General features: G+C 35.5%; 1 protein-coding gene across 4 annotated transcripts in view; it reads right to left on the reverse strand.

Moving 5' to 3' along the window:
- Positions 1-26,932, reverse strand: part of SCN9A (sodium voltage-gated channel alpha subunit 9) — a gene marked incomplete at both ends in the record, with an annotated part of 91,494 nt that overhangs the window by 22,229 nt on the left and 42,333 nt on the right. For all 4 annotated transcript variants that reach the window (XM_079710440.1, XM_079710438.1, XM_079710439.1 and 1 more), the window contains one exon: positions 9,532-9,652. In XM_079710440.1, the coding sequence (XP_079566566.1) occupies positions 9,532-9,652 (121 nt within the window). The remainder of the gene's footprint in view (positions 1-9,531; positions 9,653-26,932) is intronic.

Below are 26,932 nucleotides of genomic sequence, written 5' to 3' on the forward strand. Positions count from 1 at the left end.
TAACATACATTATTTAATGCAAAGCACTCCCTACGATAGTTCCTCAACTAAATAATTTCTTTTTTGGTGGGGGGGGGAGAGCACACAGAGAAACAATTTATTTATTTAAAGCAGAAATACCCACCTGGAGAGGAGTGGGGGCATCCTGAATGAGGAGCGCAGTGAAGAGGTGATTTAAATCATTTATGTAGGACAGTTCTTCCGGGTTTTTGTTAACCAAATAATTTCTAACACTTACACCTGAAGCTTCAAACAGTTTCAACTTGGATGCTGCCTTTTCTCATCTCTTAACTCTCCCTGGTGTTTTCTTAATACTTGTATCAGTAATTTCTAACTTGGGATGTATTCGTGTTTTCTGTTCTTCCCTAGTTTCTCATCAATCTCCTCTACAGTGTTTAAACCACATATTGTTCTTTTTATTATTGCAGTCTTAATGCAATCCTAATACACAATGAGCAGTAAATAATTATTGGTTAATGAATGAACTAAAATCTCAAGACAAAAATGTATTTCATGGCCTTCTTGATATGAATTTAGTCTATAGTCTGGTGCTGCTTCAACTCCTCTATAAAAAACCCTTTGAGAAACAGCATTCTATGTAATACTTTAAAAATTAGTAGAAGGTCTTATAATTCAGTTCAAAAGAAACAGATCTTGATTACAAGAATCATATGAAACTGTTTCAAATACTATAAGTTAAAAACAAATCTGACTTTGGAATCCCAGATGCAAAACACACTGCTATAAAAAATTGAAGAATATTTTATTTAAAGTTGTTTAGGTTAGTTCATTCATATATCCATCAAACATTTATTGATTAACCTTTTTACTCAGCTGTGTACATAGTTTCTTCTCCTCAAGATATCTATTACTGGTTTTTGGTTAGGCGGCTAGATATAGAAATAAATGACTATAACTGGATAATGCAACTAAAATGACAGATATGCTGGGGTTATGTTTGATAGCTTGGAAGAAATTCACCTAACCTGGCTTATTTGTTGAGAAAGTGAGGTCAGAGGAGGTTTTCTGGAAGAGGTGGGACCTGAATTGAATCAAAGTAGTAGCCAAAAAGAGTGGAGTGGAATTCCAGGCCAAGAGGCAGCAAAATGTGCCGTGTACAGGACTTACAAGTAGTTCAGAATTTTGATGAAAGCAAAGTGTACAGAAAAGGCATGGATGAGAGATAAGGTAGAGAAACTGGTCAGATTATGGAAAGCATTTTCTCCCACCTTAAGGAGTTTGGCTATATCCTAAATCCTAACGAGGAGTAAGTGAAGGGTTGTAAGCAGAAAATTATATAGGAAGATTGTAATTTAAATAGATGTCTCCAGCAACTGTGGAGGATAAGTTGGAAGAGAAGAAGAAGGAGGTGTGGGGAGCAAAGAAAGACCCAGAAAACCAGTTAGGGTCTGGTTCAGTATCCCCAACAAGAAGGATAGATTTGGGCAGCTCTGGTTAGGAACTAGAGCAATAACAGAGTCAAGACATATTTGGCAGGTAAAATCAACACATTTGCTGACTGATTGGATATGGGATGTAAGAGGAAGGGAGAAGCCCAGACAACTGGGTGGATGTCAGTAATGAAATGAAGACCACAGGAACAGGAGCTGCTTGGGATGGTAATGAGTTTGAGATGCCAGTGAAAACTCTAAATACAGATATCCTGTAGACATTTGGAGGTGTGAAGCTGAAGCTCAGGGGAAAAGTCTGGGCTGGAAAAGAATGTGTAGGAATCATTAGCACATATGTGTCAGCTGAGATCAGGACAGTTGTTGAGGTCACACACAAAAAAGTATTTAGGGTGAGGAGAGAAAAGGGTCAAGTCTGGAACATTCTGGGACAGCAACATTAAGAGACAGAATTCAGTGGTATGCTGGAGCCAACTCATACTTGCTCTTGACAACTTATTGTTAAATTGCCAGGAAATTTTGCTAGCCTGTTGTTAAATGTAGCTGTATAAACTTAAAAATATAACTTACTTTAAAAAGGTAATAAATACTAAAAATATATTACTCTAAAAATATATTACTCTACATTTTACTATTATCTATGCTCTTGAATATATTTAAGCATTCTATCTGGTTGGTAGAATATGTTATACTGTTGGGCTACTATGTATCTCTTCCCAACTCTACATGCAGCAAAGTCACACCAGTAGTTTGAGATCAGCCATGGTAGGAATCTTTACAAAAGTCATCAAATGCTATAAATCCAGGCTTGTTGATTTTCTAGAGTAGAATTAAGAAAGTGATGGAGAAAATGTTAATAAAACTGGAAAAGTATGCCATATTGGTAGCCATTACACTGTGAATAGCACAAAAAATTGAGGAAATATTCTTTCATTATTCGAATTCTATTATCTGATTCAGCAAAGATTTGTTCACATCACTGATGAATGATTCAAGTTCTGACACACAGCCTTTTTGTTTCACTCTCATCTTACTGATTAACATAAATGAAAATACCAACCAACCTTCAGGTTAAAACTCTACTTGTTCATCAGTTGCAACCACTGTTGTTTATAAATAGAAAATTTTGGCAAAATTCAACAAAAGCATTCTGTGGGAACCAATTAGCTATATGGAATGTTCAATGAAGGATGTTGATTATATTACTGCCTGTAAATTGCATACCACATATCCTTTATATCAGTAAAATATACGGTAAACTGATGGATGTATGCATACTTTCTTTTTCTTGGAGAACTGGTTGTTAAACATTTACCTGTCCACCACTGGGAAAGGTGGAAGATGAGAAAACCCTGAAGGAGGTGACAAAGTCAGGGTGGGGAAATTGTACAAGAGGCTGCAATAAAAGAAAAGTCAGGGAAGAATTTCATGAAGGACTGGTGAACACAGCTATGACCAAGAGAGGCTCAGAGAGATAATGATTGAAATTAAAAAAAAAATTAAAGTTGATTAAAAAATAAACAATCAAAATTACTTTAAAAAAGGAAGAATTTAAAAAGAGGAACTACAGTGAATTCTTCTCTTAAAAATTTTAGATCAGGGCTTCCCTGGTGGCGCAGTGGTTGAGCGTCCGCCTGCCGATGCAGGGGACTCGGGTTTGTGCCCCAGTCCGGGAAGATCCCACATGCCGCGGAGCAGCTCGGCCCATGAGCAATGGCCGCCGAGCCTGCGCGTCCGGAGCCTGTGCTCCGCAACGGGAGAGGCCACAACAGTGAGAGGCCCGCGTACCGCAAAAAAAAAAAAAAAAAATTTTAGATCAAAAACCTCGTTTGGAGGGAAAGTAGAAGGTGGGAAAGCAAGAATGAACAGCACTTTTTAGAGACTTGTTTTAGAAGTTTGCAAGTTAGGCACTCTAAAAATAATTTACTTGTCTATAAAACAATATATTTCATTAAAAATATTGAGCCTATCAAGTAATAACTTCATATAATCATAAGCTGTCTGTCCTGAAACAACAAAGCTAGACTTCTCTTGATGAAATACATTTTTTGGACAATGTCTTGTTATGGCTTCTTTTACGATTCTGTAGTGAAATTATTCATTGATCCTTAATATGAGGTATCTCCTAGTACTTTAATTTCCAGTTTTATAGAAATGTAGCAAGTTATGTTTTTCTCCCAAGTCTGACATTTTTGCTAACAATTTTATGTGTTCTTGTCCTTTCTCTCTGGAAACTTCTAAGTTCCCAGAAGGCTGAACTGTGCCTGTTCTGCCCTTTCTTTCTGCTCACAGTACTTACTACAATCCTCTACATAGATTCATATGCTGGGATAGTTGACTTAAAAGACATAACCCCCCAAAAAAGAGTTCTAAAATCATGTAAGCATTAGTCATGATCTGAAGGGTCATGTCTTTGTGAATTCTAGAATTTACACAAACTTTGGATGAAATAGAAAAAAAAAAAAAAAAAAACCCAACAGGGTGAAAGGAAAATATACACATGGCTTCATTTATCCATTGTTAATTATAGTTCACATGACCTCAGATCTGAAAGAATTTATCTTCATTGTATCTAAAACAATTACTTTATATCTCAAATGCATTTAGTAAAGAAAGAATATTTTATAAAATGATATGAAAAAATAGTAAAAGGTAAGGCCAAAAATTGACACCAGATCATCTTTTTCAGGGCAAAAGAAAACACCAGATAGAGTGGAAACATTTAAGATGGAATTTTTTTTATTAACTTAATGCTTGAGACTTTAGAATTTATTTTAAAAACAAAGATCTTGTGCAGAACAGAATCTATCTGCATCAAGTATAATACCAGAGGAGAAAGTTATCTCTTTGGTTAAGAAGATTTTACTATTTGGGATTTCTTTTTGTAGGTCTTAAGGTGGAAGAGAAATATTATTCTTATGATTGAGGCAGGCAAAGGCACTATATATTCTAATTAGAAAAGTAAGTAAACTTTTTATCTGAGATGAAGGTTCATAAGTATTGTCCTCAGGATTTATCACACCTCAGAGAGTTTCTCTCTTATTTATTTATTTATTTATTTATTTATTTTTTTGCGGTACGCGGGCCTCTCACTGTTGTGGCCTCTCATGTTGCGGAGCACAGGCTCCGGACGCGCAGGCTCAGCGGCCATGGCTCACGGGCCCAGCCGCTCCGCAGCATGTGGGATCTTCCCGGATCTCTCTTATTTTGAGGCAGGAGAATAGGACCACTGCCTGTCTAGCTTTTATGCAAAGGCATATCCTAAGAGATTTCCAACCTAGCTGGTTAGCAACGTTATCACACCTTCTTTTTTAAAAGGACTATTAATTAAATGTAAATACAACAGAGAATGTCTCAAACATTTTAATAGGTCCCCATGGGTAAATGCTATTTCTTTTGGGTGGTTTCATTAATTTGCTCTTGTGATCCATTAAATAAAATCTCTATTGTGTTTCATCGTGTTAAACTAATGCTTTCAAATAAAAAAGAAACCACAGGCCTCTTCTAAGTTTAGCCATTAATAAAAATATAACAGCATGATCAGTATAATTAATATAAAAATTTATTAGGAAAACATGTCTTTTTTAAACACTTCTTAAAAACTTCTAAATCCTTTAAAATAAGTTTTTTGTCCACATTTTCTTTCCAAAAAAAGAAAAAAATAGGCACAAAGGAGTTGGTTATTGTGTTACTAAAGTTAGAATTAGTTATTAGTTATTTCATAGGAAGTGGAACTCAGAACATTTTGGGGGAAAGTTGAGTTAGCTCCTCCTACTAAATTAATAGAAAATACATTATTTTAAGGAAAAGAGTGTATCCTTCTCACACCCTAATCTTGATTTTGTGAGTTACTAATTGTATAATCCAAAAGGAGTATAATATAAAACCAAGCAGAATCAGAGTCATGTCATGTTCATAATTATATAGATTGCAAAGACATGTAGAATTAAGGATAGTGAAGAACAGTACCAGATCTGGGGAAGGTACCTGAAGTCTTGAATGATAAAGCTAATGAGACAGAAGTAAGGAAAAACACAGAATAAGAGGGAGGAGAAAAAGGTGAAGAGGAACAAGATGCAAATGAATAAATTGATAGTTATGAAGTTAAAAAGGATCAATGGATGTGAGGCTATGAACAACAAAATCATTTTAGCATTCATCTTCACTGAAATACAACTATTCTGATTTAACTCTCCCACTTCCTTTGATTTTTCTGCTGCCTTTCAGGTAACAAAAACCTCTAGAGGCCAAATGCTGCTCTAAATTGGCACTGGTTCTAGCGCAACACTTGTCAACCAATCACGACTTGGTAAGGGTCATTTCCACTATGAGTAAACAAGTTCCCAATTTCCATCCTGTCAAGCCCACTCATTTTGAACTCTTCATGTGGAAACCATATATTTCCAGTTTCTTGAGGCCCCAAGCTTGGTGTCATCTTTGACTCTTCTAAAGAGAAGAAAGCTTTAACACCCAACATCTAATCCACCAGCAAATCCCTTCAGCTTTAACTTGAAAATATACTCAGAATCTCATACTCTCACCATCCCCAATACTCCCACAGTAGTCTGTGCTCCCATCATCTCTCACCTGGATCACCGCAGGGACATCCAAGAGGTTTCCCAGCTTCTGCCCTTGCTATCCACCTATCTGCTCTTAAGGTGGCATTTTGTGAGACTTCTAAATGAGATTCTTATGTTTTTCAGTGCTCTTGAGATCTGGCCTCTACTGTGTCTCTAACCTCAACTTCAACCACCCTTTCCACCTCTCAATCTGTTCTACTCATACTGGCCTCTTGATTTTGTTTTCAAATGTGCATATCGCCACTTCAGGGCATGTGCCTTTGTTACTCTGCTTAAAATACTCTTCCTTCATATATTTGCATGGTCCAATGTTATCTTTTTAGAAAGGCCTTCTCTGACCACTCTATTTGTATTAGAGTAGGCTTCTACCCCTCAATCTTAGTATTCCCATTTTCACTTTACTTCTCCATAGCATGTATCACTTATCGGACCTACTAAATATTTATATATTTATTTGGGTAAGAAACATTGTTTTTTTTCCCCTGCTCTATCTCTGTCTAGTGCTCAGGTCTGGGCCTGGCAGACAGAAGGTATTTAACGATTATTTGTTGATTGAATAAAAGAATGATTAAGTGGATAAAGGGTTGAAGGGCTCAGAAAATTGGTTGCCCTGTTTAATTTATCAGGCTGAGCCTCTTAGCCCAGCAGGTCTGGTGAGTATAAAGTCTCAAGTGGAGCACAGCTGTTCAAAGTGATATGACTCAGAGATGTGTGTTTGCTAGTAGATTTTCTTGTCATTTAAAGAAATATATTTATCTGTTTATTTAAATTTTTATTGAGACCATACATACAGTATAGTACACATATTTTAAGTATATAGATTGATATTCTCATGTAACAGCCATGTAGGTCATGATATAACATTTCCAAGCACCCAGAAATCACCCTCATGCCCTTTCCCAATCTGTACCCCCTAAAGGTAACTACTAGTCTGACTTCTATCTTTGTAGATTGATTTTGCCTATTCTTCTATTTTGCCCATTTTTTCCAGCTTTACTGAGGTATAATTGACAATTAAAAATTGTATATATTTAAGGTGTACAACTTGATGGTTTGATATAGGTTTATACTGTGAAATAATCACCACAGTCAAGTTAATTAAATTGCCATCACCTCATGTAGTTACCAATTTCTTCTTTTTGGGTGCGTTGAGAACATTTAAAATCTACCTTCAGCAAATTTCAAGTACACAACATGGTACTGTTAACTATATTCATATTGTTGTCCAGTAGATTTCCAGAATGCATTCATCTTGTACAACTGAAACTTTGGTTCTCAGTAAATTTTCAGTGGTCAAGACCACAATCCACTGAAAATGTGTTTCTATAATATCTCTTATATACTAGACTCAAATTAGAAGTTATGAATAATCTCAAAGTCAATTCTCATTGGTGTTTTATAGGATTAAAATAGCTTTGTAAAGTTTGATCTCAGTAAGATAGCACTTACAGTCTGAAATAGCTTAGCATTAATACTTTCTGCAGAGGGTTTAAGTTTTTCTAAAGCCCTTTTCTGATATAGAGCCATAATTTGTTTGATAAGCCCAACTTCTTTCTGGTTATCCTAGAATTTTAAGTCAGGGTCATTCATAAAATGTGTGGAAGAAATCTTGGTAGCATCTGTACAAATTTAAGTTTACATGGTACTAGTCAATTTAATTTTATCGTGATGCTGAAATACATGATGATACTCTTAAATGCCTTTAATATGAACACTTCTAAAGAAAACTCCATGTGTTTTGCTTATGGTACTAATTTGAGCTAACACAAATTTCTGTTAATTGGGTGTCACACTTTTTTGCTTCTCACACACACAAAAAATGACATTTGGCTTTTATTTAAAGAGAATTCATGCATCCATTGTAGTTTGCAGATATCTTTATTTGCCGGTCATTTTGTTTACTGCATGAGTGTTACAGGAGACTGGTTGAGAAAATCTTGAAGAATGAAAGTGAGTCAGTGATTTCTACAAAAAAACACAAATGCTGAGAGTTTAAGCCCATGAGTAGATCGTGAGTCATTAGCATCAAGGCTACCATTGCTTCTAGGTAAGATTGTTAACAAAATACTTTAAAAACAATAAGGAAACTAGAAGGAGTTGAAAGACAGTACTGTGCTAATTAATTTATTAATGCTATCTCATTTAATCTCCTCAACATCCCTATGATATGGATGTAAAATGTACCCATTTTACAGATAAGGCGTCTGAGGTACAAGACTAAAATTTGCTCAAGGTCTCATAGAGAGTTAGCAGTAGGCCAGTTAGAACTCATATTTATCACGCTCCAAAGCTTGTACAATAAATTATTGTATTACATTGTAACCCTACTCTAGGTTTGCGTTTTTACTTAGATGACACAATACTTGCTTAGAAAACTGCATACTTTCCCAAGTCAAGTTCAAAGTTACTGCTTTGAATAAAATCCCTGAAAAATTCCAGGAGTAGTAAGAAGTTCAGTAAGATAGAAAGTGAAAAGGAATGAAAAGAGGCACTGTTATAAAATAAGACACTGAGGCCAAATGTAAAGGGCCTTACATGCCAAGTTAAGGACTTCAGGTTTTATCCTACTAATGGTTCTCAAATTTTAGTGTGCATCAGAATCCCCTGAAGGACTCGGACCCTATCTCCAGCGTTTCTGATCAACTTGTGTGTTTTGTGATCAACCTGTGGCTAGAAAGGGAGAGGTTAGGACTGACTTAAAGTCTAGCTTGAGAGGCAAGATAGATCATGATGTCACTAAATGTGATAGAGACTGGAAGAAGCTGTAGATTACATGTGGAAACCCCAATGAAGTTTGTTTTGAACTTATTCAACTGTTGTTTAAAGAACAGATGGAGATGAGCAATGGGGAGCTGGAACTTGAATGAAGTCAGGGGTAAAGATAAAGATTTAAGAGCAACAACACAGAAATGGTTGCTTACACCACAGACATGGATGAAACCGCTTAGGGCTACAGAATAAGAAAAGTAGATAACCAAGCATCAAAATGTGGGGAATCGTCATTATTTAAGGTTTGTGCATAAAAAATAGTCACTAAAAGAAACAGGGGAAGAAACTCAGAATTCTCAGTGATGTAAAAGAAGAACAAAAATAGAGTGTGGCCTCTGAAACCAAGGGAAGGAAGAATTTTGAGACAGACTATGGTCAACTGTATCAAATGGTTTCCTGACAGAGTAGCTCCAGCTTTTGATGAAAAGGACAACAGTACCATCTATCCCATTAATTTGTTTACTGGTTCCATGGAGCTGGGAACATGAATTAAGGATCTAAAGGAGAATATGAACATCTTTCAGTAAGTAGAGTGCTATATAGTATAACAGCGTCTTTGTCATAAATTACTGTTAGTAGCATATCATAAGTGTGGAAACTGAAGCTTAGAAAGCTCCAGCAACTTGCCCTTGGTCACAGAGCCATGACTGAATCAGCATGGAACAGAGTCTTCTGACTTTTTACTCATCAACCCCCAGTAAGTATTAGGTTTTAAGACCAAAGCCAAAACACTAATAAATGGCTGCTAACTGAGGTCTCAATTTTTCTCTTACCGTCTGTAAAACAGGCCTCTGGCTCATCTGAATTTACAGGCTCAGCCTCTGCTTCCTCTCCTTCTCCTGGCACAGGGTTATCAACTGTGCTGCACTCAGAGGAACTCGATCCGTTCAGCCTCTAAAAAGAAATTCACCACCCCACCAGAGAGTTCATTTAGTTTTCATTCAAATCTTGCGTTAAAACCATATTTGATAATCAGAGTCATGCAAAGTGTTATGAAAAAAGATTAACAGTATGATGGCCATAAAAACATATAAACATACATTGAGGTCAGGTCACCTTACAATGCATCTGTGCTTGATCTTTCTATCTACACATCCTGTGAAAAATACATTTCCTTATTTTTAGTATGCTAACAAGTTATGGACAGAATTAGTCTTAAGGTAATATTTTTATGTAAACTATAACATCTGCAAAGTATTGGCCACATTTTTATTTTGTTTTATGTTTAATATAAATTTGTATACACCAATAATTACTATCTTAGAACAACCAAGACCCTGATAGAAATAATATACAAGTGCCAAATTGCCAACACTTGATAATTGAAAGGTCAGATCTGACAACTGGCAGAAAAAGCTTGTTGGTACTTAACATTTTTAAAAAGAATAAAATCAGTGTAAAATGAAATCCAAACATATTTTTTATATTAACGCTTGGATTTGAGAATATGTATCAGGATGATATAGATAGAAGGCCTTTCATCAAAACAAAAAGATTCAAATACTGTATTGGAATCAAAATGTCAAAGACCATAGCAATTATCTTGTCCAATACCACCTATTTCAGTGATAGAATTTCAGGATACAGTAGAAGAGATCATAAATATTATTTATAATGTCAAGAGATACTGGCTACTAAAGTGAGCATCACATGCAAACTCTGAAACAAAGATTCCATGAAATTGAACATGGCAGACCAACACATGAGAGGAATGAATTCATTGTCATTATGATCATAAAACTGATCATAACACAAATTTTTCCCACTCAGAACTTTGTGATCAAACATGATGTTTACACACATACACATACACAGAAAGTTTTAGATAAAATACACACAGCAATTGTAGCAAAACTGTGTCAAATTTTCCTAATATTATTTTATAAGGGGTAGAGCAGCACATCAATGGAAGAGTTCAATTTTCATTCTCATTTGCTAAACGACATGTGAATATTGAAAACTACTAGTTATTATAGCATGTACTTCTCTTAATAAGATTACAGCTTTACTTGTTTTTTCTAAGAATAATTCAAACAAATGTAAGTGCTAAAAATGAGGAAATACTCATTTAAATTGATTCTTCAATCTATTGATTTGCATTAAGATCATAGGCCCAAACTAAAATATTAACTTTTAGAGAATGACTTTGGAAGCTAAAAGTATACTTTATGGGTACCACATTAAATTCTCAGTGCTATTATTATCACACAGTATTCACTATCGGTAAAAAAGGCATTGATAAGAATTGAACATAAGGAATGATGTAAGCAAAGTGGTTTGTATAACTGAGGTAAAGCATTATGAACACTCTATTAAATTACTACTTCTAATCTACATTGGCATAGAAGTATTATTCCCACATAGTCGACGGGTTTTAAAATATTATGTCATTAACAGTATCAATATGAAATTTCACTTAAGAAGCAGGTTATTTAAACTGATTGAATTCATCTAAAATTACTTTAAAATAAAGCAAATACAAATTAATTGTAAGACAATATCCTGTAAGACTTAAGGTTTCAAAATATATATTACTCCAGGAAACAATGGGGAAACTTATAATTATTAATATGTTCTATTGTGCCAATTAACACAAAAACCCATTTTAAGTACCATATCTAAAAGACTACAATTATTTGATGTCCTCAATTCTTGACCTTTCAGTTGCAAGTGAACTGTCACTAGGGAACTGAAGGATAAGGCACTATGATTCTGTGGAGATGAGACCAAACATTTCCATGCTGAAAAAAAAGTTATTGGCTTGGACCTTGAGGAAAAGCAGTGGGTGAAATAGCTGATAGAATACAAAGCTCCTCCCTGCTATTAGCCAAAATACTGACAACTAGGATATAGTTATAATGATTTTCTCTCACCTTGTAACAACTTTTAAATAAAATGTTTCAAATCTGCAGAACCCTGACTTATGTTAAATTAATGAAAGCATCTTCAACCTCAACATCTGGTTTTCTCACTCTTTAAAAGAGCATAACAAAGCAGACTTATGCCAAGTTAATTTATAAGTAAAAATTAAGATGATTTTATGACATGTATTCTTGCCATTGAAGCCTTTCCCCCCCATAACTTTTATGGCAATTTTTTGTCAATTAAATTCGGAGTTTGGCTCGGATTTTACATCATAAATGACAGTTATTCAAAATTATTCCTCATTGGAACAGAAATTATCAAAATATTTAATATGAACTATAATTTGTATCACAAGCCAAATTCAATGTTTAGAATGTTTTTAGGAATTCAATGTTTTCCTGGGAATGCATTAAGTACTCACAAGTAGCTATTTCAGTACTGCATATAATGTTAAATATTTATGGGCATGTCCTAGCAATATAGACAGTTTAGTTTTAATCTATTCAGCTTTTAAACTTCATACCTACTAAAGCAGAAGTTTCTTTAACAGGGTCCAGAAAGGATATTTTTTAATAGAAAGGCTAACATCTATTACAAAGGTTTTCTCTTGAAGGTAAATTCTTTTAAATTTCATAGTAGGCATTGCTAGATTAAACTACTGAATCTTCTTTTATTCTTGTTTAGTATACAGTGAAGATCAAGTCAATCATTTGTATCATTTTATATAATTAATTATATGATTATTTTCATTTCTGTATACTCAATCATTTACTATTAGTTTTCTTGTGATTTTGGAAATGGAAGAATAATTATACTATACTAAGAGCAGTGAAATAAATACTTCAGTATGAAAAAGTTCCCTTCTGGTTTTATAAATAGGTCATTTTAAAATTTCACGTCGATTTTATTTTTAGTAAAATGTGAAATATACTTTTTGTCTATTACTTCTTTGCTTGTCAACAAAGATAATTTTTAATCTTTGGTGGTCTACATATAAATAGAAATAAGTGTAAAAATAGGACCATAAAGGTAGACTCACTAGTATAGTATAGAATAGGAAGTATGCTATAGTTAGTATTCCTGCCTTTTTATTAAATAATATGGTATTGACTGTAGGTACTTTCTAATTTTTTTCTTTCTTTCCTTTAAATAAAACCTATACACTTGATTCAAAAATTTCAAATGTACAATAGCATGTGATGAAAAATACAAGTCCCCTCCACTCTCGCCCTGATTCTATTTCCTTTAGGTAATTACTATACTATATATATGTACTTTTTGACATGTCTTTCTATATTCTTCAATGAGCATCCATAAAACACTGAAGTAGTTTTGAAACATCCTACTCTTGATTATAAACTTATGTAGCTATTTCACTATTGAAAATATGATCAAATTAAAGCTTAATTATTCTTCATGGATCTCCTTTTGTCTTGAAGGTGTGTTTTCTACAACACTGCATATAAGTAGAAACTCTGTTAAATATAGGTGTCATATGAAAAACTACCCTAGGCTGGTCACTTACAAATTTGTTACTGTCATTTCCTGAAATAGGCGATCTCATTGTAAGCCTATTTGATGCTAGTATGGATGGTGGTTAATGCTAGTTGGTCATTTATTTCGAGAGATATGAAGTAGGATTGTCTAATAACTTGACCATCTGGCACTCAAAATCAAAAACACTATCAACATATAGCAGCACTGTAGAAAACACAGAACTCAACAAAAGCCTTATTCAAAGAGGATGGTTAGTGTTGAAAACATCCCAAAGATGTCATGTTTAAAGTACGTGCTATAAGGCTGTTTGCTTCACACAACACAAGAAAGGTATTCTTCGAGTAGCAGAGTCTAGAATAGTTATTTCACCTGAATGTCCAAACAAAAAAACCCAAAGGACAGCAAGAAGATTGAAAGAAGCAAATCAAGAGGAAGGGATGGGCATATAAGGGCAGAAAAATTATGGGAGACATTAGTGATACACTAAGCTCCACTGTACGCCAATAAACAAGAAAGACTTTTATTAGATTCAAATCAATATCACCCATCTTTTAATTTTATAGCCTAATTTTACAATTGATAACTATAATGAGGGCTCTGAATCTATAATGAGGAGTAAAATGGTAAAGTTTAGAATAAGGATCAAAGAACATTTACAGAGGAATTCCACAGATAGCTACTATGCTTTGTGAGAGAAGTCCAATGTTTTTCCAAGTTTACCATTCTATTATGGAATAACGTGAATTTTAAAGCCAAAATACGCTTTCCTCTCCCTTGCAATTGTTAGGCTCTTTTTTTGCCTTCTAAAGAAATGCAAACACTACCCCTTTCAGCCTTTTAAAACTAAAGATTACCTATGGTATTACCATTTGTGGGTTTTTTTTTTTTTTGAGAGTAATGATATTTAGTTTCTTTACATGATTTAGCTTCTGGGCCCCTCAAAGTCCCTCAAATCCTTTTCCAGTCTCTCTGGAATTCTGCTTTCTCTCAAAATTATTTTTAAAAGGCAAATACCATATGCTAACACATATATATGGAATCTAAAAAAAAAAAGGTGGTTAAGAAGAACCTAGGGGCAGGACAGGAATAAAGACGCAGACATAGAGAATGGACTTGAGGACACAGGGAGGGGGAAGGATAAGCTGGGACGAAGTTAGAGAGTGGCATGGACTAATATATACTACCAAATGTAAAATAGATAGCTAGTGGGAAGCAGCCGCATAGCACAGGGAGATCAGCTCGGTGCTTTGTGACCACCTAGAGGGGTGGAATAGGGAGGGTGGGAAGGAGACACAAGAGGGAAGAGATATGGGGATATATGTATACATACAGCTGATTCACTTTGTTATACAGCAGCAACTAACACAACATTGTAAAGCAATTATACTCCAATAAAGTTGTTAAAAAAAAAAGGCAATGCCCAAAGTTAAAAAGTACTCCAGATACACTTCATCAATGGAAAATTAAATATTTTTTTCCTCTCTGTGATCTAGATTTTCATTTCACTTCCATTTAAGTTAGCAGAAAACAGTTTATTTACTAGTTAGAGTAAATTCTTTTCTCACATTATGGGCAACTAAAACTCCAGCACTTTTTTATATAAAGGGCAAGAAAATGGAGTTTTTCCTTTCCTAGTGTTTTGTTTATTGCTACTAGAGAAGCTGTGTAGGCTTTTTGGGAACAGTTGTTCATTCAGGAGGAAATCTACTTAATTCCATCACAGGGTCAAATGGTTTGTAGTATTAGTTTCGATGGAGAAATAATGAGGTCAAATCGCAGTCACCACCAGCAAAATTCAAAATAAAGCAAATAGTTTACTGAAAGTTCCTAGTTTTCCCAGAATCTTCTACCTAGGGTACTTTCTATTCAATAACAGGAAAATTTACAGGACTGAAAGATCAAGATCAAGATCTTGCATATGAAAACAAACAAATGCAGCAAAGTTTGGCCATATAAGATCCGACCGGCTATAGATTTCTCAGCCAGATCCTACAGTATCATCAACTTCTTTCTAATGGAAAGGCAAATGGCATTCACCAGTAAGGTCTTGAAAGGTAAAGCAACCACTGGTAGTCAAAGGCTTTGTGCGCTAACACGGAACTGCTATTTGCAGAGAACAGTTATTTAAATAGCTGGAATACAGTGGGTCAAATCAGAAAGAATACCTTAAAAACTTTAGGAACGAACACTTAAACAGTTCTACTTTTGAGGCCTGCTAGGAAACTCCAAGAAGGTAAATACGGATTGGAACACAAGCAAACATGACAGGAAAATGTGAGGTAAAAGCATATACTCTATGACTCAAGGTCACTAAATAGTATTTATAATAAAAAAGGAAATGACAAAAAACAAACTACCTGTACATCTGAATGATTAATGGTATTCCCTAAAACTACCCATAATGAGGAAGGACAAGCAAAGAAATTCCAACTGGAACAATTCCAATTGGAACGATTCCAATAGTTTTTAAATACCTGGGCTTTTAATACTGCAAGCACAATGTAAAATAAAATTTGGCACAGATAGAATATATTTTTCCTAACCTTTATGTAGGTAGCTTCTGCCAAAGAAAATTATTGTATTTCAAGTCAATTTTTTGCAACTGAATTTTTGTTTATTTGGAGAATGACCACCCCTTAATATGTACCTCATGTTTTCTAACAGTAGTTTGGTAAAAAAAAAAAAAAAAAAAAGTAATAATAATTTAGGAATTAAGCACACACACACATATACACACATATATATTTCTAGAAACAGTTTTCTCAAAAATCGTGTTTTGGGCTTCCCTGGTGGCACAGTGGTTGGGAGTCCGCCTGCCGATGCAGGGGATACGGGTTCGTGCCCAGGTCCGGGAGGATCCCATGTGCTGCGGAGCGGCTGGGCCCATGAGCCATGGAGGCTGGGCCTGCGCGTCCGGAGCCTGTGCTCCGCAACGGGAGAGGCCGCAGCGGTGAGAGGCCCGCGTCCCGCAAAAAAAAAAAAACCCAAAAAAAAAAAAATCGTGTTTTAGCTGTACATAGATACTATTGTATATGTGTACATCTTTACTTAGGTTCTAGGGGAAGGAAATTTACTGCATTTTGGAATAAAATGGTTCTCTAAAATATTGCCTGTAAATCACCATCAATTTGAAATAGAAAAATGTCTTTTACCTAGGACCACCTTTAAAATTAACTGCAAGTAAACTAGAACAATTATATGTTTCTTTTTAAATTTGAAACTCCTATCATTACTATTCCTAGAGTGTATCAATTTTAGGATAGAGTTTTGCTTTCATCATTGTAAATGGAAAACAATAATACAAACATCCTAACAATGACAGAGAAATTGAAAATATGACCTGCATTAAATATAAAAAAAGATTCTTATTAATGTGGATTTTTTTCCTTCCAAGGAATTTTAGAGTTCATTCATTCAACAGGTTATACTAAAATTAAAACAAGATATTATATCTGAGTAGTATATTTCTTTTATACGTGTTAGCCAGATACAGCAATCCATATTAATCTTTCTAATTTTAGGGAAAGTGTTTCATGTCTTACTGACAGGTTTAGTGTTCACTTCATAATATGTTCCATTTAAACCTCTTATCTTTCTTGAGGCAACATGTATATCTATCTCCTCATGAAATATATTCAGTCATCCCTCGGTATCCTGGGAGGTTGGCTGCGGGGCCCCAGCAGATACCAAAATCTGCAAATGCTCAAGTCGCTTATATAAAAAGGTGTAGTATTTGCATATAGCATATGCACATCCTTCCATTCTCCCTTATACTTTAAATCATCTCTAGATTACTCATAATACTTAATACAATGTGAATGCTATGTAAATAGTTGTAAATAGGGCGTAAATGCATGTAAATAGTTGCTGGTGTGCAGCAAATTCATGCTGTGGTTTTTGGAACTTTCTGGAATTTTTTCCCCGAATATTTTCAATCCCGATTAGTTGAAACTGCTCATGCAGGACACACGGATACAGAGGGCCAAATGTACATAATCAGAAACTTATTCTCATCAGTGTGTAAATCTGCTTCTGGAATCAAATTAATCATTTCAGGCATTTACAACTCATTCCTTCATTGGCAGAGCCCAGTAAATTATTAATTGATACATTTTATATACTGCCAAATAAAAATCAAATATTACTGAATTAATTAAAGAAATAAAGTCCTAGCTATCACTGTGCTTAAAATAATTTCAAAACATACTCAAAGTCTGGTCTAGAAGCTGGGTACCTTGGCTCTGTCTCCAACTTTCTACATGTGTACTCAGTAACTGTATGAGTCTCAATTTCCTTACCTGTGAATACACGACTAACACTAGAAAGGTCCTTTCCTGTTACAAGAATTTTATGTTTATGCCTGAAATATTTCTCCCACAAAAATTATTTCTTGAGTTTTAATTTACTGAATTTGAAGGTGACAATTTTTAGCTTTTCCCCAGCTTTACTGAGATGTAATTGACACACAGTGTTGTGTAAGTTTAAGGTAAACAATGTGATAATTAGATACATGTATATATTGTGAAATGTTTACCACAATAAGGTTAGTTAATACATCCTTCACCTCACATAATTACCATTTCCTTGTTGTTATTATGGTGAGAATATTAAAACTCTACTCTTATTGCAATAAACCTGACAATTTAGTATGACATACATCTATACATATACAGATGGCCCTTGAACATCATGGGGGTCAGGGCACGACCCTCCGTGAGGTCTAAAATCTGATTATAACTCGTAGTCAGCCCTCCACACCCACCGTTCCTCAGCACCCTCTGTTCCACATCCGTGGATTCAAACAACCACAGATCGTGTAGTACTGTATTCTTTACTACTGAAAAAATCCCAGTATTAGTGGAACCACGCAGTTCAAACCCCTGTTGTTCAAGGGTCAACTGTATAGCTTAAATTACGAGGGGAAGTTGATAGAGGTTTTTTAATTAAATGCTGCTTCAGTGGCTTCTGTTACATACTAACTTTTATAATCCAGCCAATAAAATTTATAGATCATGCACTTGAAATCACCTAAGGACATGAGAGATGTATCAAGGAATTAAGCAAGAGAGTAACAAAAAACGATGGAATTGCCCCAGTGACATGCTGTGATGTCAATTTATCTATGGAAAAATTGTATATGTTTTAACTTTCTTGCAATGGGTCAGGCAGAGAGATTTTGTAGCTGAACAGCATGCATGACACTGAAAAAAAATATCATATACATATGTATGATTTTTTTTTTAGGTAACCTGTGTAAAAGTGGTCACATATGTCTGTGCCTGGTTAAAAGCACAGAGCTGCATCCTTGATGGATCCAGTTTGTTTTTACCCCTGTGAGAAGTAAGAAGGTCAGGTACTGAAGTCTGTAAATGCAGCATGATGGAACAGTTTAATCAACTGATTTGAAATATTTAAAGTCACATACTTGTAAGTAGAAATTAGTTATATTTGACAATGCATGCTACATGCTCAACGCAAAGCAATATATTTGAAACACAGTAATAAGATTAAATATCATTCAACATAGATTTAGAAATAATGAGCTAAACAGTTATATAGTTCTGTTATTTAGGAGATGAATTTAAACACTATTGATATAACGTGCAACGGCAATCTTTTGCATTCTGCTTGCTCTTCATAACAAACATTTTTAAATAAGTGATCCTCAATATTGGAATGAGGTGAGAGTTGAGGGTATGTGGTTTTTGAAGCATATCCTAGCATTTCTTGATTTACTTTTAATTTTGACATTTCAAACAGCATTACAGGAAAGGAATGTTTTCAAATTTATCAAAATATAAAAATTAAGAAATATTGATTTAAATGTCAGACCAAAATTTCACTGTTTTTAGACACAAGAAGAAATCCAATGAAGATGAACATAATTTCAAATAGTTTGGAACCAATCTGCAAAAAAGAAATAATCTAAGTAAAATTCTGTAGGGGTGCTTTGTTTTGTTTTTGCAAGAATCTATGCATAAAAGATACGATCAAATGTCAGCTTCCCCCAAAGGTATAATTGAAACTAATCCCTAAATCTTGCCAAATCAAATGCATTTCTGGAGAAGATTATTATATTTTCTAAAATGCAGTAAAGAGAAGAAATCTAAACTGCCTGCAACTGCCTCTTTGTGGAAAAAACTTTAGAAAAAATCTAAGGAGAGATAGACCTAATAACAATGTAATTAAAACCACCGTATATTATTTAAACAACTTTTTATAAAATCAATAAAAGGAATGAATTTAATAACAAGTAAGCACATTTAAGTTTCTCCAAAGATGATGGCTTTCAAAAACTGAATACTGAATAGATGAATAGGTGGATGGATAAATGAATGAGTGAATCAGATGAACAACATGAATGTTCCTCTGCCTGGGATTTCCTTCTCCACCACATTCACACAATGAAATGATTTCCATCCTTTAGGGTCTAGCTTAGGTGCCACCTCCTTTCATGTGCCTTCGACCTGATATAATCCCTTACTTAATACATCCTCAATGGACTGGTTTATTATTCTCTATGGACTGTACTTTGCTCTGCTCTGTTATATTATCAAAGTAAACTATCAGCTAATAAATTAACATTAAGGAAGATTAGACACTGAACACGAATCAGCAAATGCACAATACCATCAGAACAGAAAATCTGATCCTGAATTGCAACACTACAGAGATATAACAGAAAATAACTATATTCCTATCCACTCTCTTGCCTTCCTAGGATATGTATTATGGTGCTTAAAGCTTGGAGCTCAAATTTTAAAAGAACCCTAGAAACATCAGTGACTAACCAGCATCATTTCTTAATCTTTTAACATCTTAGTCATCTGTAAATATAGATTCATATTATCCACTTTCCTGGGTTGTTTTAAGGAGGAAAGTTATATAGCTTATATGAAAGTGGCTAATGTATACATTTTCTCCTTGGTCTCTCTGGTGCTTTCTTGTGTCCACTTCTCAAGTGGTGAGTTGATCACTTGTCCTCTTCCTTTCTATGGTCCCTGTATTGCAGTGGATGCTGTGGTGCACTGCCCCAGTCCCCCTTTCAGACAAGCCACTCATTCTTCCACCTGCTAGGAGTGTTGGCAGCTGAAGGCTCACAGCTGAGTCCCTCTCTGGGAATTGAAATACAGAAGGAAGCTGCCTTACTCAAGGTTACATCCCCTTCCCTGGCCTGGAAGAGTGGAGGGAGAGCCTGTATCCAGTGACGGACTGGTGTGGAGCACACAAAGTCCTGACCCCTTGCTTCAACTTGGGACTACTCCCAAGGGTCATTCCAGTGCCAGAGGTGTCTACAGGGTCAGCTGAGGCCTCTGGTGCAACTGCAGAGCATTTCAGCTTCTCCCTCTGTGCAACCATCTCACTTCCCTCACTTCTTACAGGTGTTAGGTGCTGAACCTGAGAACACTACTCTGCGTTGGTTTCCCAGGGAACCTGACCTCAAAATTAACATACAAAATTCCAATCTGTCTACAACTCTGACTTATCTTCTTAAAACTTCCAAATACCTACTGCTCAACATCACTTAGCTATACTGCACATAGCTCACAATTAAGATGTCCCCAAATTAAACTCTGTCTCTATCTTACCCCCCAAGTTTTCTTCCCTCCCCCCACCCCGTATATTTTTAATAGCATCAATATCCATCCAGTCGTCTAAGCCAAAACTTTTGATTATGAGTTAATTTGTATCTCCTATAAAAGATATGTTGAAGTCCTAATGCTTGGTACCTCTGAATATGACCTTATGTGGAAATAGGGTCTTTGCAGATGTAGTCAAATTGAGAGGAATTCACTAGGGTGGGCCCTAATCTAATATAATTATTGTCTTTATAAAATGAAAAGACAGAGACAGATAGGGAGAACTCCACGTGACAACAGAAGCAAAGATCAGAGTGATGCAGCTGCTACACATGGGAGGCCAAGGATGAAGTACCACCACCAGAAGCTAGGAAAAAGTGAGGTAGGATCCTCCCTAGAGCCTGCAGAGAGCATGGCCCTGCCTACACCTCCATTTCAGACTTACAGCCTCTAGAACTATCTAAGAATACAGTTCTGTTGTATAAAGCCCCAAGTTTGTGATACTCTGTTATGACAGGCACAGGAAATGAATATACCCCTTGAAACAGCTCATCACCCACATATCCAGACCCTGAGCCCTTATTTTTTAACTTGTGGTGTCTTACCATTAATCCCACACGCCACCATCACTCCCTTAGATTGAGCCCTCATCAAGTGTGCTTCGGATGGCTGCAATAGCCTTTCATCCTCTCCCCTTTATTACACCCCCAACCAAACTTTCTTTAAAATCAGAGGTTTGCTAACAACAAAGTATAACAAAACAAGACAAAGTTTCCTCTTTCTGTTAAATAAAAAGAAACCTATTTCAATCTCTTGCCATGGTAAGTCAAGCCATTTACTATCTGGCTCCAATTTACCTCTGTCACTTACTACTTCCCAGCAGGCCATCCTCGTGTGTATTTAATGGGCTTTTGTGCATCTGGATGCTTCCACATGCTGGGCCCATTACATCTACCAGAAGGGTGTCTCTGTCTCCCTCCCTTCCTCCCCCTCTCTTCCGGCTCCCTCTTTTTCATTCTCTCTTTCCTGATGATTTGTCTTTTTACCATAAAATCCGCTTCAAGTGCCATCTCCACTGTGAAGTATTCCAGTTTATTTTCAAGATTATTAACCATATCTTTATCCTGCTTCAATATTTTTTCTAAAAATCTGTTAATTCTTTTTTATATGTTTAATTATAATTTCTGATTTCCATACATGTTTCTCCTCAAAGGCAGGGACCTTGCTTTACTCTTTATCACTTAAGACAGTGCCAGAAAGCAAGAAGACCCTGAGCCTACATCTACTGAGGAAATGAGTACACCGATGACATCTTTCTAGTGTCAGCAGGCATAAGGCAAAAAGCAGGTGCTTAGGAAATGTGAGTTGAAAAAATGAATAGCCACAGTTTACTGAATATGTACTCATGTATTCCTTCACAATTTTTTTCTCTCACAATGATCAAAGTGAATGGGCTTTGCTTCCTTTAAGAACAAAAATTTTGCATAACTGTGTTTGCAGTGTTTTAAATGACACTCTGTTGAAGGTTAGAAGTTTGATTATGTAAGATTTGAAGGTTTCATTGGTTTCCTTTCTTCAAGGACTTCAGCTAGCTCCACCACAACTTGGAGACAGTGTTTCAAAACACTAAAAAACTACTGAGTAAAGCTGATTAAAGTTTCTGTGTTTGACTGGAGGAGGAATGAATAGGGGATCTTTCTGTGCAGGAAAACTTTACACAGGATGTTTTCCTTTCTGCTGAGTACACAACAGGAGCAAATTCACTTAAGCCAGGCTTGATAATAGATACATTTGTCAAAAGAGCAGTAAAGAAGATTTGGGGTATTAGATTCACAGCTAGCAGCTTCTCTGAAAGCTGTCAGAGTTTAACCACTCCAAAATCACATGAGACTGTTATGTTTTAAAATATTCAGAGCAGTAAACTGGATAAATTTAACGTTTTTCCCCCAAATTTACATACACTTTGAAATCAACGTTACAATTCTGTAAAATGGCTCTTTTTTTAATCTTTAAAGCAAAGAAATAAGTAATCTGTAATAACTGAAAACAAAGGGTCTCTTTACCTCTCCAAGAAAGAGCTCTCCATTAAAAAAAAAATTATTAATTTAGTTTTTTAGAACTTTCAATTTTGAGATTTGGTATGATTTAAAGAAGAGAAAAAAACTACACTTCTTAAGAATTTAGTTAAGCCAGACACCAATCACATTGAATTACTGCAGCTGGGTGAAAAAAAAAATTTTTTTTTTTCCTCTAAGCAATGGTTAGCACAGTGCCTGGAGCATAGTAGATTTCAATAAATATTTATTGAATGAATGGGTGCATTTCATGCTTCATTTGAGGCTCATAATAATGAAGCACTTCATTGTGAATGGTGAAAATCTGCAGTGTGTTAATGTTTGCCTAGGGCTTAGAGGGCTGCCTCAGGTGGAGGCTGATTCTGAGAGGGGCCATCAGTTTAGAGTGTATTCTGAGAATCCGTGACAGGAGTCTTACTCTCATGGGTCCCCTTGAGATGACAATATGTCTTTTTCGATTCTGAGACAGACTCTATCTTCAGAGAAATGCTGATGTTTTATTGCCAAATATTGCCTCAAAACTCTTTAAGATATGTTACTCAACACCTTATTTGAACTCATCTCTTTGGTCATTTGCTGGTAAGGTGTTTGATTACAAAATATTTTGACTTCAATCTGGAGTGTACATCTGTCTATCAAAACATGGAAACCTGCCTATCTGAGAGCTGACACTAGAAGAGGACAGAAAGTCTCCATAAAATACAATGGGAAAAAAAGTATGCTAGGACATGAAAGAGAGGGTGGATTTGTGTTTTTTTTTTGGATGGGGAAAGGAAAAGAGGGAAAGGTGTCAAAGGTCAAAGATATTCTTTCCCCCTGTTCAAAATGCAGATTCTTAAACAGGTAAAAGTGGAAAATACCCCAGCCCCTGAATAAAGAAAATGATTTCTCAGAAACATGGATCAAAATAAACGAGGGATGAATTTAGGTTCACTTCCTATGCAAACTCAATCCAGCAGAGTGGCCCCTGAGAACCCTGCTGGTAAGGATTCTGAGGTTGCATCCAGGCTTAGGCAGAGAGAATTTGGAGGATATGGACCAGAACAGGCATTTGTAACAAGCTCTTATGTTTGTCTTTACACACTAAAATTTAACCTGTAGCAAATAGCTACTTACAGTGTGTACATGACTACTAATCATACCCATGATAATTGTTAATTGGGCACTTATTTTCCAACAGGCACTTGTTTATCTAAATCATTCAATCTTTATTACAATTCTATGTTGCATACAAGTAAACTAGAAAAAAACAGAGGTTTTTTAAAATTGCTCAAGATCATGGAGTTATTAGCAAATATTAAATACAGGATCTAAGGCAAGTATTCTATCTCCAGAGGATGCATTCTTCATCATACTCCAAGGTAGTGCTTAAGACTTAAATAACTTACATATATTCAATTGGGCATTATTTTCCATTGGCTAATCATGATTTGCCTCTTTGGGCAAGGTTCATCAAGAACATGGAATCATTATTTCAAAGATATCTGAGGCATGAAAAATAAGAAAGTTACATAGCAGTTAAAAAATTGGGAACTCGGGCTTCCCTGGTGGCGCAGTGGTTGAGAGTCCGCCTGCCGATGCAGGGGACATGGGTTCGTGCCCCGGTCTGGGAAGATCCCACATGCCGCGGAGCGGCTGGGCCCGTGAGCCATGGCCCTGAGCCTGCACGTCTGGAGCCTGTGCTCCGCAACGGCAGAGGCCACAACAGTGAGAGGCCCGCGTACCGAAAAAAAAAAAAAAAAAAAAAAAAAAAAAAAAAAAATTGGGAACTCAAGTAAGAGCTGAAGATTAGGGGAATTAGAGCAGGGAGGTTAGCCTGGAAGGGAGTTAGAACCACTTTAGGTGATAAGGAAATCTGCATTTTTTTAGTGGTCCAAATTGAAAAATAAAACCAACAAGTCATAACTAGGAACATTTAAATCTCAAGCTACTGGAGAGAAAGGCTCTAGGCACAGGGTGTCACAGTTGGCAACAGCTTAATATTATCTAACAAATTTCCTGTAGAGCTTGAAATTTCATTACTTCTCAAGTCCAGTACATAGTCAAGTAGGTTTGAATGTACTCAAGATGACACATTTTGAGGTATGCCATGGAAAATGTCTTATGAAGAAGGATAAACTTTCAAAATCCATAATTTAATATCTGAACTTTTAGAGGCTAATAATGATGATGAATTCAATAATAAACACAATACCTAACATTTTTTTAGGGCTTACCAACTCAAATACTGTGCTAAATGATTTAAAGAGACTAGCTTATGTATTCCTTATTACAACCTATGAGGTAGCCTCAAGCTCCTGAGTATTATACCAAGTAAACCACAGATATGAATTAGAAAAAGTGTATTTTTTCTCATGTAGTTATGACTATAATCTCATTAAAAAAACCCAATGATAATTAAGAATATTAAAATGTTACCATCAAATGGTCTTTGGATAACACAGTTTAAGTGCACTAAATTTCATGCTTTTTAGGAACGATTTACGGGCTAGGTGGCAGAGTAATTTTATGGATGGTTAAAATAGTCTATTTCAGTAACCAAATAGTTTATAGACTAAATCATTAATTATAAAAGACTGCTGGATACTATGACATCAGAAACTTCCTCTGGACACTACAGGGTATGTAAATTCTTCAGAAGCATGGCTCAGTATCCCAGGGGAGACAAACTGGGTATTAATCCCAATAGGAATGTGGGTTTTATCCCTGAAATAGACAAAGACAGGAGAAGGAAGGTAGACTTATGAATAACAAGACTGGGATTCTTGTCTTGGCTCTGCCTTGAACCAGCTTTATAACTATAGATAAAGTCGCTTCCTCTTAATGGCTTTCTCAGTTAGGAAATGCGGTGCTAAATGGGGCAGGTCTATTATAGTCCCTTTACAATGTTATAATTCAACATACTAAGAATATGATTTTTGCCAGCGACTAAGGAGATCCATGTAGGGAGAGTCACAGTCTTTGAGCAAAGAAAAAACGACCAGATAAGAAATGATTCCTCCCAAATATTAAGAGGAAAGCAGTATTTGTTAAACTAAACCAAGCTACCAAAGTGCTTTAACACCCAGAATCTCAAACTTATTCATAAAGTCTGCCAGGCAGTTAGGGTTTTACAACTATAATCTTCGTAGGCAGAAAAATGGGTAATTGAATTAGTTTTCATTTTCACATGAGACTAGACCCAGATTACTGTTCCTGAGCGGGGTATGTGAAATCTAATTTTCTACCTTCAAGCCAAAACAACCACATCTTTTGAATTTTAGATTACTTCTTCCATGTAAAGGTTTTTAAAATAAAAAATAAAATATTTTATTCCTTACTTTGCGATCTTGGAAATAATTTTTTTGGCTACTTAAAATATATATATTCATAATTTATTTAATCATCTATTCATTCAATAAGTAAGTATTGAGCATTTACTCTGCACCTAGTACTGGTTGTATGGTGTGCATGCACACAAACACACACACAGACACAGACACAGAGCTGTGTATCTTTGTTCCAAAATCTACTACAAATTCATGGAGGATAGGTCTTAATATAAGGTTAAGAAGATAGAAGATGTTTGGGAAATACCTGTCAAATACTTTCAAATATGGCCTAGAGAAAGGAAAAATATTTTAAAGTGATATCTTAAAACTTTAAAGAGATGCCATAAAAAATGCTTTGTGATAAAACTCACTTATGATTATTATATTCCATATTAATAAAAATACAGCTCAATAATGCTTTGAATATATGCAACCAGGTGTGGGGAAGGAGGATACAAAAAAAGTTTTAATAAAAGTTTCCCGCTTTCAATGAGTTTACAGTACCATTTGATGCATATAATAATTTCTCAAAAAAATTAAGATACAAGGCTAAATAATAAATCTAGGAAAAGGCACAAAATTGTGTGGGGTTCAAAATGAGATCACATCTGTTTGAAGAGAAACTAGGAATGATGCAACAGCTACTACTTTTGAGCACTCTGAGTACTGTTCTAAGCATTCTACATGTGTTAATTCATTTAACCCTCACCTAACCCTATGCTGTAAGGGCTAATAATTTTACACACGAGGAAGCTGAGGGCTATGTCTTGAAGTACGTGTTTAGGATTTTGACTGAAGAAGGAAACCCCAAGCAAAATCATGCAGGTTGTGAGTGTATGTGGCCCA

The sequence above is a fragment of the Hyperoodon ampullatus genome, assembly GCF_949752795.1.
Source record: "Hyperoodon ampullatus genome assembly, chromosome: 8".
In the NCBI taxonomy this organism is placed as follows: Eukaryota; Metazoa; Chordata; class Mammalia; order Artiodactyla; family Ziphiidae; genus Hyperoodon; species Hyperoodon ampullatus.